Genomic DNA, 25,867 nt, shown 5'->3' on the forward strand with positions numbered 1-25,867 from the left:
TACATTTATATCTAGAGAGAAAATGGAGGATTGTGTGGTTGTACAAAGCTTTCACTGGCGTGAATTTGGAATGGCAGAACTACTTATACAATTTGTGAAGCAAATATCACAGTCATCCCAAAGGACCGCCAAGAAAACAGTTACTCCACCATAATACATGTATTTTGCTTGTACTATATTTTACAGTAAATGTTAGAAAAAAATAGTTTTATCATTATTAATAGGTTTTCTACCACTCTGCCTCTAGTAGGAAGTTACCATACATAGGCCTTGGACTAACAGATAGTTACACCACATATCTCATGAGCAAAATCTAGCATCCAGCTCCACTATGGAATACAGCAAGAGTTTCTAGAGCTGCTGATTCACAAGACAGACCTTAAAATGTGTTACATTTAAATGTGTTAGAATTAAAACAAACAAACAAAAAAATAATTACAAGGTGAAATTTTGGTGAACACAAGCCAGTGTTCTAGACATCCAAATTAGTTCCAATTTTATTGCTCAAGATGATGATATTAAATTGAAACAAAAATTCCGTATTTCAACAACAGGATTATTTTTAGCCACTATTTACCTTTTGTTCTTGTACAACTTGGTCCATTAACTTCTTTATATTTTCTTCATGTTGCATTTTCATGTCTTTGATTTGTTGTCCACACTGCAAACTTAATTGGAAGCACACTAACAGTTACACATTTGATTTGGATTATACTAAGTCTCCCATAATTGCCTGGGAGAAAAAGAAAATGGACTGGCACAGGAATCTTGAGGAGTAGAAACTGGGAGAGAGTAGAAAATACCCCAAGGTTTCAAAGGTGGGGTGAGCAGAAGGGTCTGTGACCAGTAGAGCACACTCCCTGACAAGCTTGGAAAAGAACCCAAAATTCCTGAGTTTCACCATTCCTCTATCAGCAAATATCTGTGAAACTCACGAGTAAAGTGTCTCATCCTCTCCAGTGCCCATCCTCATAAAGGATGGCAAACTATTATACTACTACTACCACCACCAGATAGATACTCTGTTGGCTCTAGTAACAGGGTCTGTGCAGTGGATCTAAAGATTCCAACCATGCTGATGAACTATGTGGGTGTCAATATTATGCAATAGGATGGTATGTTTTGTCAGATTAAAAAAAAAAAAAATAAAACCTAAGTAACCCAAACAAAACTATAGTAAAAATATTAAGGGTACAGAGTAAAGAACTCCAGTTAGGAAATGCCATACTTAAGGTACTAGGCAAAAGAAATGTGACCATAATTAAAGACAATTGTAATGCACATGCACAAGGAGATGAAATTACAGTTGCACAGGTAACCTTAATTATGGCATTACTTAAGTTCTGAGTGCTTGAATTTGAACCTTAATGTTTTTAATACCGTTTATGTGTACAGAGTATACATATAAAATATTACTAATCCTATATTGAGAAGAGAATCTCTGCAAGAGTTTCATATTCGTTTATAATAGAAAAGCCAGTGGTCAGTAAATTGATTTTGAATATAGCTTTAGAAACCCTTTCAGTTAAACAAATTAACTTTCCACACACACTCACCCACCTGAATTCTCTATTCTTCTGAAATCACTAATTCTTATCTTCAGAGAAACAACATTTATTAGAACTGTGTTTATTTACTCAAAACGAATCTTACATCTGAAATGTATAATTAAGGTATTTAAATATTTTTGCATAAGTTTCAGAACCGATCACAGAAACAGATAAATTCCTGCAAGCTGTAAAATTAACAGCATGTTGAAGAATGCCCTAGATGAAAAGCCCATTAATTTGGTTAAAATAGCAGCGAATTACTGTTATAAAACTGCAATCCACAAGGACGTATTAGGGTTTCTCTAATTATTAGAAGTTTGTTCAAGTTAAAAGGAACCAGGATACAATGCAGTGCATTCCTTCCTGTGCATGTATATTGGCTGAATAAAGTTATGCTAAGTGACAGTTTTAATGTGTTCCATTCCATACAATGTTTATTTATGGGCACATAAACAAGTAAAAGGCTATCATCTCAAAATGAGAGAGTTGCTTGGCTTACTCCATTAGGCTTTCAGGAGTTAAACCCAGGGTGGTTATGTCTGCTGCCTCCTATTCTCTGTATTTTATCTCTTGTAAGGCTTGAGTTGACAGAGAAGAAGATAGTATCTTATGTGCTAGCCACAGCCAATTAATACTGATGACAAAAGAGCATGAGATTATCACAACAGCTTCAAGAAGGAAAGGTGGAGCACATGAACAAATATGAAAGTAACAGACCCTTAAAGCTATTTTTAAAAATAGTTTTTAGGCCTAGAAGTGAACCAAGGATGGTCCACAAATTAAGGAGTTTGGGGATAACATGTGAAGAGGTGGTAGCCCAGCAAAGCTTTAATTTTCTACTCTATATATTTTGTCCTGAAAGCTTCCAATACACACATTTTAAACCAAACACATTATAAATTGTGCTTTCAGAAGTTTTAAGCCTTTTCTCAGTGTTACTGTGTCTCACCCTTCCCTACAATATGTGGGGGGAAAAGAATTGCTTCCTAAAATTTGATTTTTCTTCCAAATTTATAGCAGACATTTCAAGTTAATTTCAGCCTAAGCATAGTATTTTTACCTCAATTCCAATCAAATAAATTGGTCACGAAGACCTTGATAAACATACCCATAACACTTCAATAACCCACAATTTGATTAAATATAATATTTCTTCTATTGTCTCAAATCACATATTGTCTCAAGTACGAGTTAAGTCAAACTGAATAAAAAGCACAATTCTGGGAAGTCACATTTCTCTAGAGACTTTCCCACTCCCAACAAAACACAAACACCAGAAAATAAAGGTTTACATTAGAAATCCTGACAGCTTCTTTGATTTGTCAGCTATCTATTGGTTAAGGTCTATTTGAGGAATAAAGATCTATTGGACTAGTTTGTAATTTAACATGAGTTCACATTTATGGGAATGGTACACAAATCTGTGGTTAATATAAAACACTGAAAAGCATCATACCTCTCATATTCCAGCCTCCTCCCAAGACGAGTATTGTTCTTCTTGTACTCATGAAGCTGGTCCTCTTGACGAATGAATTCTTGGCGTAATTCTGCTAGTTGTTCTAGGTCAAATTGCACAAATCAACATGAGTAGAAAAATGTCCCCCTTTAATACCTTTTACCATTGATGCTTCTTAGATGAAAAATGCTCATTTTTAAATCTTTCTGATCTCTACTGTGTTTATTGATTCCCTGCCCCCAAGGAATCTTTAAAAAATATTGCATAGCCACACAGCATGCCGAATAAGTTATTAATATAAACTAGAAATCAATTCATACACATTTATTTTGAAGCTAAAAGAGTAACTACGTGTGATAAGATACTTTCAGGATAAGAATATATAGTAAAAATTTAACTCTTCATTCCAAAGAGCTATATGATGCATCTACTTGTCAAAAATAATTTCAGGTTAATCTCCTAATATATATTATATTCTCTCCTAATATATCGCCTTATTTTGAAAAATATAGCAATATAAATGGAATCCTCTCTCTCACTATAGGGTCAGCCATTTACACTATATAATCATCATCCTTAGCATGCAGCAGACATTCTGTGCTTCTTTTACTCCAAGAAATTTGTAAAAAGAATACGTTATACTTTTACACCTATCTACATTAACATTTAACATACACTTTAGTTTTCAAAACAGCTACTTTAGAAGTTTCACCTCCCTGCTGCTTTGGGTGCAAATGTGAGATTTAAAATGCCTACTCATATTTATTGGTATTAATTACTTGTAATTGCTTTAAACAGAAAGCCAAGATACTAAGCAAGTTAGGAGCCCTACCAAATTCAGGTCCACATTGATCAACTTCATGGCCAGAGGGTTTTAAAATTGGTCAATTTCACAATTTCAGCTGTTAACATCTGAAATTTCACAGTGTTGTAACTGTGAGGGTCCCAACCCAAAAGGTACCCGGAAGTGGGTCTGATCTCCCCTCTGCTCTCACCCTCCCCTGCAGCTGCCAGGAAAGGGAAGGACAAGTCCTCAGCTAGGAGCTCCCTGACTGGGGCGCTTCCAGGAGTAGGGGGATATTGGACCCACCTTCACAAATCTCCTCCAGCTGCAGGAACCTCAGGGGCTGGAGATTCCCGCATACCCCAGCCCCACACGGCTCCCGAAAGGTGGCAACGTGCCTCTGCAACTCTGTGCACTGCAACCACAGCTCCCATTGGCCACAGCTCCTTGTTCCCAGCCAACGGGAGCTGCAGGGGCAGTGTTTGCAGAGAGGGGCAGCATGCAGAGGGAGACCCCGCCCTGGCCGCTTCCGGGAGCGGTATGGGGCCAGGGCAGCTGGGGAGCCTACCCTAGCGGCAGCTCCACTCTGGGATCGATTGGGAGATATTCTAGGATCAATCACAATCGACTGGTTGGTGACCACTGTCGTAGATGGATTTTCTAGTCCTTTTTTTATTTCTATAATTTTCTATGTGATGCAGGAGTCAGACTCTCTCTCCCCTCACTCCTTCAATCAGTAGACAAATTACTTAATACTAATTTGATACTACTGGTACCTAGAATATTACATTACATTTCAGCTTAAAAATGATTTTGGGTATTTTAGAAAAGTTTTTGGTAGAATGTAACCTCTCCCACCGCTGCATAACATGAAAAAGCCGATATGAAAATCCATCCAGCTCTTATTATCTAAACCAGATAAAGAATTACATTTTATAAAACTTCCGCAGCTGAAGGACCCAAGCCTCCACTGGTTAATACTCCAGCATCAGACATACTCTAGATTCTTCTTTCAGCACGCACTCCTCAATACCTAGGGAATTCTGAAAGATTTTAGTGTTAGTATGCTATTCTCAAACCATGTGTAAGTAGTAAGTTCCTTACCTTTTAAACGATGTATGTCTGCCATTTGATATGATATGTTGTTCTGTAGTTTGATCTGCAAAGAAAGAAGTTTAAAGATGTAAATATATATTCACACCTAAATAAGCCAGAAGCATTTGAACACATTTTGATCTCACAATTAAGTAAAAGTGTCATTTTACAAACTTGTGTGAACCGCTTTCAGAATCACAGATGGAAGGTACTGCAAGTAAAATCAATCATACATTTCCCTTACAAGTCAAGTCCCTAAGTTTTGCTTAGGCAGGTTTAGCTAAACCCACCTTTAATAAAAATATTTTCTGGAAACTAATAAAGTAGATATATTTATCTTTAAATCTATCATTTGTAACATTAAGATTGCATTGTGGTACTGCATGAAAAACTGAACATACGAGTCACGATTTCACTGTCCAAGACTAAGTGCTGCAAAGTAAACAGTATTAATAGCGAAAAATCATTTACAAATGTTTCAGTTATACTAAAGTGAAAAGCAATGGCAAGACAGCTAAGAATATTTGCTTTAAACAATACTTTTAAATATGAAAGCAGGTCTTTAAGAGATCTGCCTCAGCTCTGATGGAGCCAGACTTCTATGAAGGATTTTTTGATTAGATATTTTTATTATGTAAAAGCACTAACAATTACAACCAATGAGAACAAATGCAAAGGTAAGTGTAAATATAAAGCTATTATGCCAAAATACCTTATATTTCTTTATTTTTTCATACAACGAATCAACCAAAGCAAAGATGAAAAATGTTAGAAGTGAGGGAACAAGGTCGTGAACCAAAGAAACACCATGCAGAGACAAGGAATTATGTCAAAAACTGACTCCTGCACAGTTAGTTTTTGAAAGAAACTTGTCTCTGTTGGGGTCATAAGTATTCCCCAGTATGGCTTCTGGACTATTAGGTTTAACTAAACATTAACTAAGCATTAGAATTCAATTATCTTCCCTTTTAAAAAGTAGCCACAATTTATTTATAGTTACTTTTAAAATTGTACAATATGGACATATCCCTTTTTTCCCCCAAAACAAAGGGGTATTAGATATTTCAATCCCCACCTACTTTCTGAAGTTTTAATATCTTTGAATCAGGCATTTGGAATACCTGTTTTGTTTTTAAAAGCTACATCTGCTCTCAGGTTGGAATAAATGGAAGTGCTATGAAAAGTAAGTACTTTATAGAATACCTCTCTCTCTAGAGCTGCTATCCTAAAAATAATAAATGCAGCTAAATAACCATAAACTTTCAATTGTTAACCTTCATCTCTTTTTAATTAAGTACAGGTGAAAAAAAAAAACCCTAAAACCACAGTGAAGTATTCATAAGCCTTTTCAAGTGGGAAAATAGATTTAGTCCTCCCTGCAGAAGACAGACGGAAAAAAAAAAAAAACAAAAAACCAACCAGTTCTCTGTTACAAGCAAGTCATATAATTTAACCCAATCACTACCAGTTTACCATGGAGTACTCCCAATACAGTTTTATAGTTGCCAGTTATAACAATGTACTAATGAAGAGTTCTTTATTCTACCACAGATTCTGTGTAAATCAGTTGTAATACTGTATCTCTAGCTGAATATGTATATTCAGGATGACTACATTTAGCTAAAATTCAAGCAGCAGACTTAGGGTTATGATCTGAAGTAGTACAAAATATAGAAGAAACTTAAATATGCTTAGAGACTAAAAAATTTATTTGAGCATAAGCTTTCTTGAGCTACAGCTCACCTCATCGGATGCATGTAGTGGAAACTACAGCGGGGAGATTTTATATACACAGAGAACATGAAACAATGGGTGTTACCATACACATTGTAACCAGAGTGATCAGGTAAGGTGAGCTATCACCAGCAAGGGGGGGAAGGGGGAAAATGGGAACGGACCTTCTGTAGTGATAATCAAGGTGGGCCATTTCCAGCAGTTGACAAGAACATGTGACCAACAGTAGGGAGAGACTGCTGAATTGGAATTAATTTGCAAACTGGATACAATTAATTTAGGCTTGAATAAAGAATGGGAGTGAATGTGTCATTACACAAAGTAAAACTACTTCTCCATGTTTATTTCCCCCCCTACTGTTCCTCACACATTCTTGTCAACTGCTGTTCCTGTCTCTGTGTATACAAAATCTTCCCACTTTATTTTTCCACTATATGCATCCGATGAAGTAAGCTATAGCTCACAAAAACTTATGCTCAAATAAATTTGTTAGTCTCTAAGGTGCCACAAGTACTCCTTTTCTTTTTGCGGATACAGACTAACACGGCTGCTACTCTGAAACCTGTTAAATATGCTTAATACTGTACATGCTATTAAACATTTGGCTTTTAAAAGCCATGCAATAAGAGTAAAAAAGTAATAAGCCAAACATTTTAGAATACAAGACAGTCTCTTAGTTAGTGTCATAGCAATATTGAGAGAGAGCTGGCCAAGAAGTAGGACGAATTTGATAAAGTTTGCACAAAAAACCCCCCACCACTTGATTTCACTGAAATCGTGAAGAAAAACTCGACAAAAAAATTGGAGTTTGGAAAATTTCAGCCAACTGTAACTTACAAATCTATTAAAAAAAAAAAAAAAAAAAAAAACAAACAACCAAACCAAAACAGACAAACCCAAAAAAACCACATCACTATCCTGGCACTGTACAATGTAGTTTTCCAACTGCCTTACGGGTCACAATTTTCAATTAATTGTAGTAACCCTGTAGAACATACTTTTAGTAATTAACCAAACACAAACAGCTGCGAAGTCAAATGCAGTAGTATGATTTTTTTTTTTTTAAATTCTGTATCATTTGTTTTCCAGAGAGGTAGATCAACTTCTAAAAATACATTCTTAATCACACTGTCTATTTTCTAAGCACTCAAAAGTTAATTCTCAGCAAACATTCTCAGCAAACATTGAATTATTGGAAAAATCACCTCAATGGCAAGATCTAAATAGCTCATTCATTGCTGCAGTGGGAAATAATGACTTCACTACAGACAGACCAAAATATGCTGGGCTGCCATTTAAGAGGCAAAATTTGTGGTGCTCTCCACCATATTTCCTGCTAATCGGAATAAGATGCATTTTTCATTTAGACATGGGATAATTGTTGTTTAAGTAGGACAGTTTTTAAAACCAACCTTGACAGTTCTTATTTCAGCAGGTTAGTCAAATTCCACTTACCAAACTACGCCATCACACTTCATATCATATCATGATATTTTGTTGTAAAATTAATTAAGCGTGTGATGTGAATCAGAAAGAAAGGCATTCAATAAAGCAGTAAAAATGTCAAACAATGGTATTTCCTTAAATCCCATTACAAAAATAGTAATTAAAAAAGTACAAACTGTTCAGCCACAAGACCCCAATCCCCAACTCCATTCAAACAACACTGCACTAAAATTCAATCACATCACTTATCTCAAACTATTACCTCCACATCTTTAGTTTCTTACTATTAAAAAGAGCTGCTTGTTTAACCCAGCATGGCAAAGTTGTCAGGAAAATGTACCCGACCCGCACAAAATCTATTCATGCACTCTTTTCCATGACAAACCAAATGGAAAATTTCATTTTGCATAGTTAAGTTTAAAATATTCCTAAGAGTGGACTAGCACCAGCCATGACTGATTTTAGCCAGGAACTTATGAAAGAAAAATGGTATTTTTGATCTTTCAAAAATCAAAATAAACTTTCTATACAAAGTTTTGCAAGATAAAGTGGTGAAGAAAAGTGCACAGGCAGGTACTATCTTGGTTTTTCAATTTGCTGTTTAAACGAGTCATTTTTTCATAACACGTCACTCATTAAGCCAGACAAGACAGTAGCTCCCTAGCTTTAAAGCTTCGGATCTCTTTTTCATTAGTCAGAACAGATCAGATCAAAGGAAGAAAAAAATTCAAGAAAAAAAATGAGCTGACCTGCAGCACATTAACCCACTTCCAAGGTGATAGTCAAATAGCCAATATCCCACACTGGGTAAAGCCTTGAGTTTGTTTCTTGCACCCATTCCATCATCCTTCAGAGTAGCAGCCGTGTTAGTCTGTATTCGCAAAAAAGAAAAGGAGGACTTGTGGCACCTTAGAGACTAACACATTTATTAGAGCATAAGCTTTCCTGAGCTACAGCTCACTTCATCGGATGCATCGGATGAAGTGAGCTGTAGCTCAGGAAAGCTTATGCTCTAATAAATGTGTTAGTCTCTAAGGTGCCACAAATCATCCTTCAGGAGCTGCAAAACGTTAGGATAACAAACTCACTAGTCCTAGAAGAAGCAGCAAAAGTAACTCCCAAACTCTGCTTCTGAGGTTTGTTATTTCTCTATATTGGGCCCTAGAGAGGCTCAGGGAAGAAGACGAGGTCCCCGACACCAGAAAGCACACACGGCAGGAAGTACAGAGGGACGCTCGCTTCCAGGGGTACTTTCCACACCCACCCCCCAGCCCGGCCAGGATGTCGGCCCCGCACCCCTCTACCTTGCTGTCCTCGCATCTGCTGGCCTGGCTGTCCTTGGCTTGCAGCTGGCTGCTCAGGCGTCTGCAGTCCGCCTCCTTCTGCTCCAGCTGCTGCTGCTGGGAGTCCACCCGGAGCATGAGGTCAGAGTTCCTCTTCTCCAGCCGCCCGCGGGCCGCCTCGCCGCGCTTGGCCTGGCCCTGCAGCCCGGCCACCTCCTCCTGCAGCAGGGCCTGGCGGGACGCGGCGCTCCAGTAGTTGAAGGCGAGGATGGCGAGCAGCACCAGCAGCGCCACGAAGGCGAAGGACGGGAGACGGCCGCCCCTCCTGTTGGCCCCGAACCCCACCATGGGGGAGGCCGGGGGGGCTTCGCCGCGCGCCGCCGCCCGCCGCTGAGGGGAGAAGCCGAGAAGGGGGCCCGGCGGGGCGGGGGAGGGGGCCGCCGCCGCCGCCGCCGCAGAGGGAGGCGGGGCTGGGGATCTCGCTGCGGCCGAGGGGAGCCCGAGCGCCGCCCCGCGCGGGAGAACCGCTGCCGACCCCGCGCCCGCGCCCGCCCTCCCTCCCTCAGCTCCCCCCGCGCCGGTCCCGGGCCCCGGCGGGCGGCTCCAGGGCAGGCCCCGCCACTTCCGCGTTACCGCGTCTCGCGAGAGCGCGCCCCCCCCCGCCCGGCTCTCGCGAGAGCGCGCCCCCCCCGCCCGACTCCCGCGAGAGCCCCACTGCCGCGGGCCTCGGCGCCGGCGGCCTCTCTCGCTCCGTCGGGCCCTGGCCCCCCTGGAGGGAGCCGTGCGGGTGCGGCCCCCCGTCCCTGCCCAGGCTCGGGGGCTGAGCAAAGGCGCCCGGGCAGAGAAGCGCCGCGAGGCAGGCGGCGGCTGGGCCGGGCTCGCCGGGGGGGGGTGACACGGAGCCGCCTGCCGCGAGCTGCCGGGGCCGGTCCTGCCGGGGGAGCGAACAGCGGGCCCCGGCTGACGGGTCTCAGCGGGAGCCGGGTCAGCCCCTACCCGCAAGCCGACGGAGGCGTCCCCGGGGCCCCTGAGAGAGGAACACGTTGATCTGGGCTAGAAGCGGAAGATGCAGGAGCAGGTATCGATACATGAAAGGGTGGGGGCGGCTTTACCCGCTGTGAGGTCGGTCTAACCAGCTCCATCAATTAACAGCAGGATACCAAGGCAGGAGAAATAACTTCCGAAGGGGTAGGAGAGTGGCCCGTTACCGACAGTTGACAAGAAGGTGTGAGTAACCGTAGAGAGAACTTAACGTGGGGGGAATTAAGCTTAGGTTTTGTAATGACCCAACCACTCCCAGTCTTTATTCAGGCCTAATCTGATGGTATCTAGTTTGCAAATCCGTTCCAGTTCTGCAGCTTCTGTTTTTGAAAATTTTTTTGTTGAAGAATTGCCCCTTTGAGGTCTGTTATTGAGCACTCATGGAGTGAGAGACAAGGTGTTGTCTTGGGTCAAAACCTGCCTTGGAGACAAAGCAAAGAGTAGGATGCAATGGTCAGTTTTCATCATGGCCAGAGATTAACAGCAGGGTGCCTCCATAATGCAGGGGTTCTCACGACACATTGTTTGGTGACCTTGAAGTTCAGCCACCAACTCTTGCTGGTGGCCATGCTGACATTTTTTTCCCTAAAATCCTTAATTAACTTCAGGAAAAACAAATATAGATGCACATACACATGCCCAAATCATTGTAAATGTATTGAATCTTTTTGCAGACTCAATAATAAAAATAACATATAGGTGTCTCTTCTTTACAGGACCTAAACAGAACAGAAACACAAATAAGGTGCTCTGCAAGTTCTTGTCTTTGTTGTTGTTGCTTCTTTTTCGGGTTGCTTTTTTAAAAAGACTTGCGGACTAGTAAGTCTGCTGCTGTGAAAAGTGATATTAACAAACATACAAATATCACTTTTCACAGCAGCAGACTTACTCAGTCCTGGCAAGCCTGAGGATAAATTAAGCCCTGGATGGGGAGGTTGGTAGGGGGGAAGTGGGAGACGGGGAATGCATGACAGGCTAGCAGGGGTAATGTGGGGTGAGCCCCGTGGTCAGAGCCTGCTGCCTGCCACTCCAGAGCTGGAACCCAACCCTACATCCCCAGGAAGGTGAGGAACTCACTAGTTGCCTCCTCCTCCAGTATTTGTGTCTCCAGAGAGAGTCAGGGTCCAATCCCTGCTGGTGGCCCTTGTGGAGGGACCACTGCTTCCCTTTCGCCCCCAATCACTGCCCAGGAGTCTGTGGCTGCAAGAAAAGCCCCTGGTGACCGTATTTGAGAAACGCTGTCTTAATGGGCCCAGTGGTGTTTAATATATTAAAGATTATAAAAGGGGGGGGTGAGTATTGAGGTAGCAAAGTTTATAGATGGCACAAACATATTTAGATTATTAAAGACCAGAGGAGACTTTGAGGAATTTCAGAGGGATCCAACCACATCAGGTGAACAGGTAATGTGATGGCAAGTAAAATTTACATTAGAGGGAAAATTTAAATCAGTCATGCACATAATGAATTTCTTAATTAATTGTAACAACTCAGGAAATGGGACTGTAGACAACTCACTGAAGACTTCAGCTCAGTGTGCAGCTGGGGTCAAAAAAGCAAACAAAATGACTTGTATTCCATGCTACAGAGGAAGGTGAAAATTCCCCAAAGTCTTTGCCAATCTGACGTGGGGGAAGATTCCTTCCTGACCCCAAATGTGATTCGTTTGATCTGGAGCACATGGGTGAGACCCACCAGCTGGAAATCTGGGAAAGAATTTTCTGTAGTAACTCAGAGCTCTCCCCATCTACTGTCCCATTGCCAGCTGTTGGAGGTATTGGCACCCCCTTCCCCAGTTTGGTCTGCAGTCCTTCCCTATGTTTTTTTTCCTGTTGTTTGAGATACAGGCAACAAGATGCAGGCTTCAGATAGTTTCTGCAACTTTGACAAACTAATTCCAAGCCTCTTCCATGTTCAGATCCTTGAGTTCTTCAATTCTTACGGATATACCAGGATATACTCCTTAACTTTCAACACCTTACAAGTAATTGTAAACTTGTCTGACAATTCTTTCTGCATTTTTGGAAAGTTTATCGAAGCTCATTATTAACAACAAATTACTTGAATTACACAGCATGCCCAGGGTTTACTAGTAGCATTTGTCTTGGAAGAGATTTCATGTCTTTTAAGGGTAAAAGCAATCTGACTTGTCAAAAGCCAGAGTGGCTCCCAGTCCTCTGCAACTTTCAAAAAGCTCATTACTGTTTGTCCCAATCTGGGGAAGGGGGTGCTTGACTACTCCTGGGGTGGGGGAGCAGAGAGGAAAGGACAGCATCTGTGTGTTTATAAAGAAAGCTTCAGGACCTCAAATCTTCTCCCTACACATACATACTCTTTAAATGTACTGTTACATCTGCAGGTACAGCAGCAGCTGAGTCTTTCAAAGCCCCTTCCGCCTTTTCTCCCTGCTCCCATTACTGCCCCTAAAGTAACCAGTTGGGGGAGCCATTCACGTGGACAAAGCTCTTACAAGCCACCTTCCTCGAGCCCAAGCTTCTCAGTTCATTCTTGGGTGGCAGTAACAGATACATTCCACACCCATTAACCTGCCACTTTCCAGCAAGTGAGGGGAATGTGGGAGCAGGAATTAAAGCTATAGGAGTAGGGACCACTGGGAAGAGGAACATACGCACAAATGCTTGTAAAAGAGCAAAGTGAAGAAGGGAGGGAAAGACAAGGAAAATAAAAAGAAAAGGACAGACAGAGAGAAAATAGATGGTAAAAGGGGAGATGGCGGTGTTGAGATGTGTTGTAAAGGGACACTGGAGGGGTGGGAGCTGACCCAAGAAAAATTAAATGTTGTGAATCACTAGCCTGAGTTCTAACTTTGGTTCATAAACAGCTAAACAACAATCTCCCAGTCACTGAGATAGGATGAATCTTTGGCTGCAAAAGGCAAATATTAAAGCATGTTTTCTACTAGGGGAAAATATGTGCTTTTACCTCTAGTGATAAAATTATACATGGAACAGCTTGGGGAAAAATGGCAATGAGATCAATACATTTCTTTATGTAAATGAAGTCTCTTTGAGTAATATTTATGGAAGGCTTTTTGAGGATAAGTAGCTTGGAGGGTTGTTATAGGGGATTGTTATTGATATATGTTGCATTATGAAAACGAGCTGAGACGCATCTGGGGTTATAATGAGGTTGAATCAGGTGAAATGGCAGAATGTTGTGGGAAAAAAAACAGTCTAAAGAATACACTCGTGTACAGGGAACAGTAATTGATTTGAAGTTTCAAGCCAATCAGGAAGAGGAGAGACATTTGTTCATGAGGAGTGGTTGGGGAGTTTCAGTGCAGAATCTGGCAGTTTGAGAGGGGATGCCTTCTTTAAATCACACTTGCAAAAAAGAAAGAGTATTTTTTAAAATAGAAGTTACTGTGGTGCCATTCTAGACCTCCTGGCATCCATGTACCTGTGATATTCCTTCAGCAACAAACGACCTCTGTAGTGAGGGTAAAAAGCAAGAAGTTCTGAAAGGATCCACTAGAGATTATGAACAGCTATTAAAAAGGTGAAGTATTGTTTTAGACTCTTTATTTGTAATATAACATCTGCCACACAAAAAGAACTGTCCTTGGAAGAAGTGGCCCTGGGAAAGTGTTTGTCACCTGTAAGTGTGGGCTGGGCTTCTGAAGGGGAGTGCAGTCTCTTCTCAGCTCAGAAGAAAGTGTTTTCTGGTGGGACAGAGGCTGGCCAGCAACATATGCTGTGGAAGGGTACACAGAGATAAGAGAGCTCCCTTTTCTCCAGAAAGAATGACCAGAGAAGAGGAAAGCCTTGCTATGGATCACTCTGTAAACAGGGATAGACTTGGATAGACCAGGGCTGCTGTCAGATCTTGCCAGGGAGGAGCTGACTGGGGGCTTGGTAGGACCTGCAGAAAGCAGCCTGAACAGTGCTGTAATCTACAGTCTATCAACAAGCTGCAGAAGTGGGGGAAGGATAAGACCCTGGACATTGAGACAGAGCTTGCAGAAAACCGAGGGTGAGCAGCTTCTTTGTTTTCAGGGACCTAGCACAGGCTGGCTGGCCCTTTAAGAGGAATTGGGGACCTAGCAGTAAACCCTTAGCTGATCCTGTTCTGGATTCAGTTACAGTTAGTAATCCCAGCTGTGGAAGGATCAGGGGGAGCCACAGAGAAAGGGAAGAGAACAGGTTTCTGCTCTGATTGAAGGTAGGTGGAAGAGAGCCTATAGGGACCTGGTTATATTCCTGTGGGGGTTTGGAAGCAGGGAGACTCCTGGGAGAAGTGGCTGGGATCCCTGGGGATGGCAGGCAATGGGGAAACCTGCTAGAAGAAGGGCCTCCAGGAGAAAAGCCCTGGGGGGCAGTGCTCTGCTTAGGAAGCATAGAAGAACTCTGCGAGTAGGGGGGCAGAGCAGGGACCTTGAGCAGAGCTGAAGAGAGGCATAAGAATCCCTTATCTGTATTTTCAGTTGGACTTTTGTTCATCTGGAAGGTGCATGAAATTAAAGGTAAGCTGGATGGAGGGATAGACTATGGAAGATGCAGACAGATAGGCCATTATAGGGCCAAAGAAGTGGTCAGCCAGGGTGTTGGAGATGGAGACCCCTGCAATGCCATGCTCTGATGCCAGATGGGGCCATTGTGCTAACCAAAACTGCTTGCCAGGGCCCATGGTTGGGCCTCCTAGGAGAGGAAGTACCCATACCCCCATTCCTCCTGCAGTGGAGTGAGAGCTGGTCCTAAACCCAACAAGAACCTGGGACTGCAGTGGCTGAAGAGCTTGGACTCCCTCTAGCCCAGGTAGGATGACTTTTGGAAACCGCTGCTACTAAGGGGAGAAGGATCCTAGAAAAGGAGCTGTGGCCCAGAAAGGGTGAAGAACTATGTGTGTGTTTGTTTTTTGGGCTAAATTCAACTGTCCTGCCAGCTGAGAGGGAAACTGAGGCACAGCTGGGGGGGGGCTGGTAACCAAGGCACCAGCTGTTATTGAACAAGATTGCATCCCTTAAATCACCTTTTAGACAAATACAAAGGAAACCTATTAAAGGAAATACATAGGATACCAAATAAAGAACACCTGTCTCTTTAAATCCTGTATTTACAGAGTAATAGTCATCTTTAATTAATACCCATTAGTACTGAAATTATGCAAAAAGAAAACATACAGTGTAGTTCATGGTGACATGGATTTTGAAGTCTGATATTGTCAAGGTAAAGACACGCTAAGGTAAACGGCAGGGGAGAGGACGCTGGCTGAGCGCATAATATGTTGGTTTTCATATGGCTGTGCGTTATCTATATGTGTAGATAATGAGCATACAAGAACTACTTTGAAAGAGCATTGTTTAGGTTGTAAAATCAAATACTTAAAGTTAGGAAATGCTGCAATTTTCTGCCCCCTTGTATATCCAACTTGTGCACTGAATGAGACAGGATTTTTATGGAAAATATGTGGTCACGTAATTAAAAGCTAATTTAATGCACTCATACAAGTGGGCAGAATTAAGATTGGACTGGTAACTGTAAATCTGGTATTTGCTAGCTTTTGATCACCTGGCTTTCCAACCTAAGGGCTTGTCTACACAAACACTTCATTCACAGCAAGCTAGGGTATAGATCTATCCCGCAATGGCCTGTCATGAACTAAGTGTTTGCATGGGCCCTTCTGCTCACTAGAAGTTCTGTATTGTGATTTGATCTACCCTGCTTTCAAACAGGTGTAGATTTCTACCGAGGGAATTCTTGAGCTACAGGATAACTATGCAGACTTTCAGCAGAAGAAAGTTGTTCATCTCAGAATGGGGACAGCCTACTAGTGTCATGTGCTGGGTCTGGTAATAGGGGACACCTGGCCAGGGTGTGTGCATCTTGCTTTTCTACCCCAGAATGTGGGGATCTCTTGCCTATCTGGTGCCTCCAAAGCTGGGGATGGGATACGATGCTGGGGCCATGTTCTGGGTACAGAAAGTTTGGTTTGGGGCAGACTGTGTGCTGCTGTAGTGGTGATGTGACCCGGGCTCTTATTCTAGTGTGTGCCAGCATTTTCCTGAGGAAAACAAGCAAGAGAAGGGAAATAATGATAAATACTTTATAACTCAGCTAAACCTCGATGGAATTTCATGAGACAAAGAAAAGGCACTTCTTTAGCCCAAGGCTACATCCATGCCAGATTTCAAAGACCATCCTCAAACAATGGAGGTATTAGATCTTCCCAGAAAAAGGTCTCAAGCATCTTTTATAATCAAAGGTGCTAAGCTACCTAAATATAGTTTCTACCAGTTCCTCCTATAATGTATCTGATTGTGCCTGATTTTCAGGCACAGAGATGTCCAAGTGTCATTCATTGCATCTGTAGTTATCTGTTGGCACTAGAGTAAGACCAGGAGGAAACAAGTTTCACAAGTAGGCCCTTAGAGTTTGAAGAATGTACATTTTAGAAGTTGTAAATATTTTGACTGTGTCCTTTTCCCTCTTTGTTTATGGTCACTCCAATACAGTCATAGTCTCTTGGGGCAGAGGCTGTCTGTATGTGTTGTACTGCATCTCAGACAATGAGGCCGTGATCTCAGTTAGGCCTCCTGGGCACTATTTTAAGATGCACATTTTTTTTTGTTTTTGTTTTTTTAAAATACCCTCCTAATAAACATTCCTCCACCCTCTACAAAGCGAGGCTAACCCAGGACTGTTGTGTGCATTTAATGTGATTCTAATTCTTCAAGATATTCAGCTTTTCTTTGACATGTGAATGGTTCTAAAGAATAATGTGCTGCCTTTCTGCACCTCAGTTATCTCCAGTGCCATAAGATTTCCTTATGGCAAGGATTTCCTGGACACCATGTATTTGAATTGTAATTAGGACATGTTTCTGGCAACAGGTGTTGGTCTCATGCTCACATGAGAGAACTAAAAAGAGAACTAGTGAGTTGGTTATCACTGACACAGTTGGATTATGAGGTGGCTAGAATGCAGTGCACATTCGTAATCTACACAAAAGGTAATATTGGCATAGGTCAGGGCGGGGGTGTTTGGTTTTCTAAAGGTGCGGAACAGCCACAACTTCAATTGAAGTTAATGGTGGCTGCTGATGCTCAGAATCTCCAAAAATCAAACACACACAGCTCATCAAGGAGAGAAGACAATCAATTTAAAAATACCTAATCCTATCCTACATGTGCAATCAACTCACAGGGATTGATCAAACTGATCAATTGGATACCTCAAAGCCCAGTAACTTGCATATGTTACCTCCTGTATTATTCCAACCCTTTTAGGCATACTTCATCCCCTTGTATTGCTACTGAATAGGGTCTTAACATCTTCTAAATTGTGATCTCTAGACTATAAGCTCTTTCTGTGTTTTATGTGTGGAAATTACCTTGCACATTGCAATTGCTACTGGAATAGAAATAATATCTCAGATTCACAATGTAAAACTACTGTTGGTAGAACAAGTTCACCCTACAATTAATGTGTTAATAACAAATATATAAAAGCTTCAAAAAGGGTGCTGAAATTCTAAAATTAAGCATCAAATATCATGAGGCACATGATAAAATAACAAGAGTTGGCGTCTCTGAGACTTTCAAGTAGACAAGCTTAGCACACTTCTGCTAACTTGGCTATATGTGAGTTTGCGTCAGTCACCTGCTAAAATACCTGACTTCGGAATATGAAGGCAGTTCTTGCCATGGTTACAAAATGTGTGGGCCACACATTATTTATCCAACCATTGACCTTTTTGTCAAGTCCTTTGTAGTGTTGACCAACTGGCAGATACAACTGCACCTAAGTTAGATTTCCTCTTGTTGAATAACTATAATTGTTTTAACAATCATCAGAAGGGTAGCTGTGTTAGTCTGGATCTGTAAAAGTGGCAAAGAGTCTTGTGGCACCTTATTTACTAACAGACGTATTGGAGCATAAGCTTTCATGGGTGAATACAAGCATCCGACGAAATGGGTATTCACCCACGAAAGCTTATGCTCCAATACGTCTGTTAGTCTATAAGGTGCCACAGGACTCTTTGCTGGTTTTAACAATGAAAGCACATCAATAACTAAAATCTAATCTTACACTTTAAAGGGCCAGATTCTGCTCTGATGCACACGGAGGGCTCTCAGTTAAAGTCTCGTTAATCTATAATTGCAGATCGTGGAAGGCTGCTTTATAGTACCAGTAGCTTTGGACTAATAAATATACTTAACCTCTTGTATGTGACATAAAATAAAGGCCTTTCTGTCTATCAAAGGTGTATAAGTGAGAAGTAAATCTTCCTGAAGCCATCCAACACTTACCTAGTCATGTGAGCATAAATAAGTGAGTGCATCAGTTCAACTTGTAAGTTTGGGAAGCTCACACTGTATGATTTCACAGAGTGGCTCTTCTTTTTTTTTCCTTTTCATTGTCTTTGGGACCAATCCTGGGAGAGGCTTAGCACTCTTGGCTCCCAGGGAAGACAACAGGAGTTGAGGACACTCAGCACCTCACAGGATTATGCTATTTGAGTGTCATGATTATGCCAAATTTGTCTAATCCATCCCAGAACTCCTCCATATGCACCCCCAATGCAATTTGACTGTGTTTTTATATGACAAAATTCTTTCACTCAAGGAAAACTAGAGCTACTGTAGTAATTTACTAAAATCCTTTTTAATCTAAAATAAACAGTGTGACTAAGACTCTTAAACAGGGGTTTCAGTAGTAATCTCTTAGTGTTTTAGTTAACTGTATCACAGTTCAGTGTCTGAGCACTCGGTGGTGCTGGTTTCCATAGTGCCTTGCCGTCATGAACACGAGAACACAACTGAAGCAAGACTTTTCATCTTTATTGAAGTGCTATAAAACTCTATTGCAAACAATGCCCGTCAATTACGGCATAAGTACTAGGTTAAAATTAACTTAATCAGCAATTAAGAACTGATTAATCCTTTTTAAGGATTAAGAGATTCAATGAAAGTGCACTGAGCTATAAGCAATTATGCTGAAATTGTGCTAATTCTTTGTTTTCCCAACCTGTTATGTTAATGGTCACTGCTGCTTACTGCTTTTGAGTTGGAATGCAAGAAAATAGTAGATTTGGAATTGGGATGCCTTGGTTATAGTGGTATTAGGTCCGTACCTTTCACTTCTAACTGGATGGTATGAATGTGGACCAGGTCTGTAGTGAGTGAAGTCATGATCACTCAAGCAGTCATAGTTGCTGGTCTCAGCAGAAAGACCAAGGAATAAATGGAAGGAGAATTCTTCACATCTCCCCATTCCAGGCTTCTCCATCTCAAGACTGAGACACATTTAAGGCTAGAAGGAGAGTGCGGTGCCTGTGCTGTAGGTAAGATGCCTGTCGACAGTACTGTCAGTCGACAAACTCTCACAAGCATTAACTTTAAGCAAAAAGTAATGATAAAAGAACCAACTCTGCTTAAGCATAGCCAATGTCATTATGCCATGTGTACAAACCAGATGTCTTCCTATCCATAGGAGGCCGTGTGCTCCCCATGACAATCAGTTTAGGAATGTTGTTCTGCCCCTTGAGCAAGTAGAATGAAAGACATCAAAATGCTATGGGTATCCTACTTATGATTTGGTGAAACCTTTTGTTTTGAGGCTTGGTACCTGAATTTTCATGGTGATGTGGGTTATCTGCAACACCTCAATATATTAATTCAATTGCATAACACAATTGGCTTCTCTGCTGAAAAGTTTACTCATGTGTACAGATCAGAGCTCTGAGTGTGACATCTGTGATGGCATGGAGGCTTCATTTTCTGTAATGGAGGCAGAATATGCTGTGGTGAAAAGTAATTAGGAAGGAGCCCCACTCCTGCCTTCTTTATAATGACTCAAATGGTTTAGAACGTTCTGCACCAAACGGGATTAGAATCCTCAGGTTTGAGTGCAGGAATACAGCTCCCTGAATATTCAGCTTCCTTGTGCTCTGTGTTCTTAGCTAGTGGTTTTGATTCCTGGTTGGTTTTTCTTGTAGTCTAAGAAAGCTACAAATTAAAAGCATCCAAGACTATTGGTGTACTAGGTAACCTCTGGTATCACTGACTAAATCTATAAAGGGCTTTTGTAGTCTCAGACACTCCAGAAACATGCTAGATGTTCCATTTCTCTTTGGCCCAACTCATCAACAGGAGAAATAATTAAAGCACATGGATCTGAAAATATTTCAGTCATATTTAAGAATCCGAGAGGGTTTTTAAAGGCAGGGACAGATGGAACTTCCCTATTCAATGTATGCTGGGGTGCAGGAGGTCAGATAGGGCCCAAGCCAGGTCACTGTCCTGCCTGTGGGAATGTGGGGAGCTCTGCCTTACATGTAGCCAGGGTGTTCTTTTGGTCCTACATCTCCCTGAGCTCCAGCCCCGCTGCTGGTGGGAGTGACATCCCCAGCCCTGCTCCCAGTTCTGGAGTCTTGGCTTGGCAGGTCACCTTGGGCCCACCAGGATGTTGGTGACGATGCTAGTGGGATCAGGGCCCAGCCAGGGTGGGCAAGCTGCTCCCCACGCTATCTATGGTGGGCCCCAAACCTGAGCTGTGCTGTGACTTTGCGCTCCAGGTCCACTCTCACAAATTGGGCTGTCTCACTGCTCCATCAGGACAGAGGAGCAGCTGGGCCAATCATGCGTGGTGCTGCAACTTGGCACACAGGATCACAATGCTGCTCGCTCAGATGGCCAGCTTCCCTGTCAGTTTGGGTGGCATTGTGACCCTCTGCCCTGTGTTGCAGGTCACCACTCTGACCTAGCCTGATTTCTGTGGATGCAGTTGCATCCAGGGACCCTAGCTAAAGCCACCTTTGTGTAAAGGACACCCCATAGCAGAAATTTGGCAGGTTTTTTGTACTATAAATAAGATTCTGCAAGTTAATATTGAAAAAGCAGCAGTTTGGTTGACCCAGGGCCTAGAAGGACTGTCCACATAGATTATGCATTAACCTGTTAATCATATAAGCTTTATACAGCTCTGATCTCATTTATGTATTACTAAAATAGTAATTGTTGTGGGTCATTATTGTGTCCATAGGGCCATAGTTGTGCTGATAAAGAGATCAGGGCTGAGGATCCATTATTGTGCTACTCGCACCGTGCAAGGGAGGGGAAAGCAGCCTGCTCTTCCTTGCTGGGGATCTCAGGCTTGGGGAGCCAGCTGCTATAGGGCTGGTGTAGCCAACTCCTATGCCACCGGGCCTGCAGCTCTGCCTTGTAAAGGGTGAGAGATGTGAGGTAAGGAGGGGCATGTCTGCAGCAAGCTGTGCTCCAGCAATCCACACCTCCGGGATGGCCCGTGGGCATAGTTTAAAGCATCCTGGAAGTTTGAAGAAAATGGAGTCCTTCAACAAAAGGGCATCAAACTGGGTTGATGATTTTTTTTTTTTCTTTTCCAGGTTAAAGGGACACAGGGGTACACCAGGCAGGTATGGGACACATCCCACACATTTCCCAAGAGACATGCTGGATCCGAGATGGCAATCTAACGGCTGTTAGAGATGGAGAATTGGACACATGAAGTCATCAGGTAACTCAAATAATAGCCTATCTAACTTACAGCTGAGCTGGCCCTGCTGTTTGCTTTTTGAAATCAGTAAGTTACTCGCAATTCTGTAGGGGGAGAATCAAGCCCCAGGCACAGTAAATAAAAGCCAAGTTTATTTGGCATACGGTATGAGAAAATCACAAACAAAATTGATGTTAGCAGGATATAAATACAGACCAACTGCTGCACTAAGAGTAGCTAGCCCGGTTCTAGGCTTAGTTACACAGTACACTGGTTATCTCAGCTGGGGTCTTCACCAATTGCTCTCTTCTTGCCAAACAGGCTGTTAACCAGGACTCCAGTACATTTCTTTGGAAGTCTGTGTGGCCCACGTCCCATTAAAGTATCCTATCTCCGCCCCTTGTTGGTGCATCCCGTATCTCTCTGAGCTAGAAATCACTAGGAGTTACTTGTAACCTCGATAGTGGAGCCCTGGAATTGGATGTGGTGACAATAAACTGGGGCAATTGGTGCTGTCCAGCCTGGGGAAATAAATTGGACATGTGTCCTGTCAGGAAGGAGAAATGAAGTAACTGAGTTGCTGTTTGGTCAGAGGAGCTAAACAAGCCCTAAACTGTGCTGAGAGGAAGCTGAATTAGCATTGTGTGGGCAGGTGCTGAAGGGTGTGATGGTCCCACTGAAATCAACACGATGGTGCACATGCTTGAAAGTTAAAGGTGGACTGCTGGTTCAAGGCATTAAGATGAACAATCTCAAAGGTGTTGGGTCAGGTTACAAAATTATTAAACAAGATTTTCAGGATTGAAATTGTAAAATGAACACATGAAGGTGAAGTTTATACAAGCAGATACTTTATAACAGGGAAGCACAGTTTGGTATGGGAATGACCTGTTTTTGACCTGTGAGAATAGCTTCCAAAGTCAGAAATTTAACAATACACAGCGGTTGTGGTTACGTTTCCCTGTGCCAATACTGTGATTGCAAAAGAAAATCGATGTAAAGACCAGATGTCCCAATCGCCAAGGAAAGCTTTCTCTAACAAAAATGCCCACTTATGAAAACTAATAAAAAGACAAACCTTTCAGATACAAGAAAACATTTTAACACTAAGAATTAAAAAGGAGGAAATAACCAACTGGCAAGTGAAGTGCCAGGAAAGCACTGCAGAAAGAACTAAAATTCAAATGGCAGTGTGGCTTTTTCCAAATTTAGGGCCAAGTTGTACAATGCTTTTTGGGCTGTGAATCGTCCTATCACCTGCAGTAGGGTTGTTTGTGAAAGCTCAATCACGAGTAGGGCCCTACCAAATTCCTGGCCATGAAAATCGCATCACAGACCGTGAAATCTGGTTTCCCCCCTGTGAAATCTTGTCTTTTGTGTGTTTTTAGCAAATACTCTACAGATTTCATGGGGCAGACAGTGTTTCTCAAATTGCGAGTCCAGACCCAATTTGCAGAGGGGGTCGCAAGATTATTTTAGAGGGGTCATGGTATTGCCACCCTTGCCGCTGCTGGCAGCAGCTCTGCCTTCAGAGCTGTGCTCCTGGCCAGCAGCCACCACTTTCCAGCTGCCCAGCTCTGAAGGCAGCGCTGCCGCCAGCAGCAGTGCAGAAGTAAGGGTAGCAGTACCACAATCGCCCCTACAATAGCTTTGTGACCACTCAACTCCTTTTTGGGTCAGGATCCCTACAATTACCACACCATGAAATTTCAGATTTAAACAGCTAAAATCATGAAATTTGCAATTTTAAAAATCCTATGACCATGAAATTGACCAAAATGGACCGTGAATTTGGTAGGGCCCTAGCCATGAGTAAAACTGGCACAATCTCACCCTAGGAAAACTTCTTTCTTGTGAAATGTCCTGAAGAGCAAGGCCTTATGCACTGGGTGTGTACAACAGTGGGACAGCAGTGCTGGCTTCCCCCAGCGCTCTGCATTTCCCTGCTACGGGGCCTGACCACTAACTTGGAGAAACAGGGCTGGAGGTGAGAGGGTCTCCAGGGCCACTCAGCCCTAGGCCTCTTGAGGCTGCTAATTAACACCAGTGGCTTATGTGATGAGGCCTTTGTGCATGAGAAACTGCAAGAAGACCCTCACATAGTATAGGTCACCAAACAGCCACCAGATGTAAAGATTTTCAGTCCTCATCACCCTGAATATCAAGTAAGCTAGTGGCTTATATGTCAAATGTTTCCCATTAACAATCCCTGTAGCCATTCAGTTTCCTAGACTTCTTATGTGTACCTGCTAGCTTCCTTTTATCTTTGAGATTATACAATAGGCACTTCTTGAGCACTGGGGTGGACTGATAAGTATTTTCTAGCCTTCTTCCATTCCATTTCTCTTTTTTTCCAGTCAATTATTTTCTAGAGGAGGGATTTTCAGAGGATGGAGCACACTTTAATACAATGCCTTGTGGATACCTCCCACTTGCATTCATTCTTGTGCAGACCATCTCCGTCCCATTCATGACTGTATAATGTCACTGTAGGAAATGCATCTGTGGCTTAAACACAGAAAACAGCATTAAGGGAGTGTTTAACTGTCGTCTAGTGGCCTCTGCAAGCAAGGAGGAGACCCAGAATCATTTATTTTTATTATTATTAGCAGCAGCATCATGCCGAGGAGCACTGCTTCTGGACCAGGAGCCCATTGTGCTAGGTGCTGTACAAACACATAGCAAAGAAAGATTGTAAGCCCCATGGGGCAGATACTAAGTATAAGACAACAGAGACAGACAGGTGAGGGAGTGCAAGGAAACAACAACATATAGGTCAGTGTGAGGGGAAGTGGAGTCTTGCGTTATAGACTGGCTGGAGGTGGGAGTCAACTTTTGGATGCTGATAGAGAGCTGACCGGTCAGGCTGTGAAGGGCCTTGGAGGGAAAACAAGTAGCCTATGTCAGGTGTGAGAGAAAAGGGAGCCAGTGAAGGGATGCAAAGAAAAGGGTGACATGGTCGAAGTCATGGGATTGGGAAATGATCTTTGCAGCAGCATTCTGAACGGATCTGACCACTCAGCTCTCCAGGGACCACCACGCCTTCTGTTCCATGAAATACGTTCGGGTCACATTAATTAATCTTGTTCAGTTTTTCAGGAAGGGACTGAGTAAAATATACCCTACAGCCATGCATTGAGAAAATTATCTTCCCATTGCGCAGCTCCTCTCTCCCACCCTTTCTATTGTTCTTTCATTGTTTCCTTTGCATCTTTCTTCTGTGTCAGGCCTGGGCGTGGAATTCCTTCTAATTCCTTATATGCCGATTGGCCTCCCCCTCAAATCTTCCTAAAAACTCAGACCCACAGAAGCCTTCCATTGATGATCAAACTGGGGCTGAGGGAATTCTGCTCACACTTACATGGTGGGAATCTGGACTAACTCCATTGGCTTCAATGGAGTTGCCCTGAATTTACCAAGAGTAGAATTTGGCCCACTATGCATATTAAAATAAACACAACACCAACATACTGGATGCTTATCCTGTTTTTCTTTTGTCTGAACTGTATTGTGTCTGGCTAGACAGTTCTTGTCCCAAGGATCTTTAGTCTCCTACATTTACGTAATCCCACTGTGCTTGAAAAAGGGATAGTAATGCATCCTCACTGCACCACTTAGAGAATTGTCAGATTCAGTAGAGAGTCGGGTTAAAACAAACCTCTTCGCTTTCATGTTTGGTTTCTAGATGAATAGGGCTAGCAACTAATTTTGCCACTAACATTCAATGTTGTACTTGCAGAAATCAAAAAGGATGTAAAAAGTAATTTCATCATCTGTATTGTGAAGAAGTAGCTATCAACATGCAATTACACAACAAAATCAATACATAAAGCAAGTATCAGTCTAGTGAAAAAACTGAAATCAAATGTTATCTCCTCACCATCAAGAGCTACCTCAGCAGGAAAATAAAAAAGTTGGTTCTTTTTAATCACATCCCTGACAGTTAGCAGCACAGTGGATAGTTTGTATATTGAGGGTTGCTGATTCAAACTACTCAGAGCATC

The 25,867-nt window shown here is 42.3% G+C and overlaps 1 protein-coding gene and 1 long non-coding RNA gene across 9 annotated transcripts in view; one reads left to right on the forward strand and one right to left on the reverse strand.

Moving 5' to 3' along the window:
* The window catches only part of GOLM2 (golgi membrane protein 2), a 30,271-nt gene extending 20,317 nt beyond the window's left edge, over nt 1–9,954 (reverse strand). The window contains exons 1-4 of one of the 5 annotated variants that reach the window (XR_005295269.2): nt 9,370–9,947; nt 4,895–4,949; nt 3,007–3,109; nt 578–668 (exon numbers count right to left, since the gene is read on the reverse strand). Coding sequence is in view for 3 of the 5 variants with exons in the window: in XM_043493367.1 (XP_043349302.1) it covers nt 578–668; nt 3,007–3,109; nt 4,895–4,949; nt 9,370–9,696 (576 nt within the window). In the remaining 2 variants the exon portion in view is untranslated. Of the gene's footprint in view, nt 1–577; nt 669–3,006; nt 3,110–4,894; nt 4,950–9,369 lie in introns of all 5 variants that reach the window. The other 4 variants (XR_006274594.1, XM_043493367.1, XM_038419045.2 and 1 more) reach the window with 4 other exon arrangements.
* An 89-nt stretch (nt 9,955–10,043) lies between these two features.
* LOC119862659 overlaps nt 10,044–25,867 on the forward strand; it is a 30,168-nt gene continuing 14,344 nt past the window's right edge. For all 4 annotated transcript variants that reach the window (XR_005295321.2, XR_005295319.2, XR_005295320.2 and 1 more), the window contains exons 1-2: nt 10,044–10,426; nt 21,754–21,884. This is a non-coding gene — a long non-coding RNA (uncharacterized LOC119862659). The remainder of the gene's footprint in view (nt 10,427–21,753; nt 21,885–25,867) is intronic.

The sequence above is a fragment of the Dermochelys coriacea genome, chromosome 10, assembly GCF_009764565.3.
Source record: "Dermochelys coriacea isolate rDerCor1 chromosome 10, rDerCor1.pri.v4, whole genome shotgun sequence".
Taxonomy (NCBI): Eukaryota; Metazoa; Chordata; order Testudines; family Dermochelyidae; genus Dermochelys; species Dermochelys coriacea.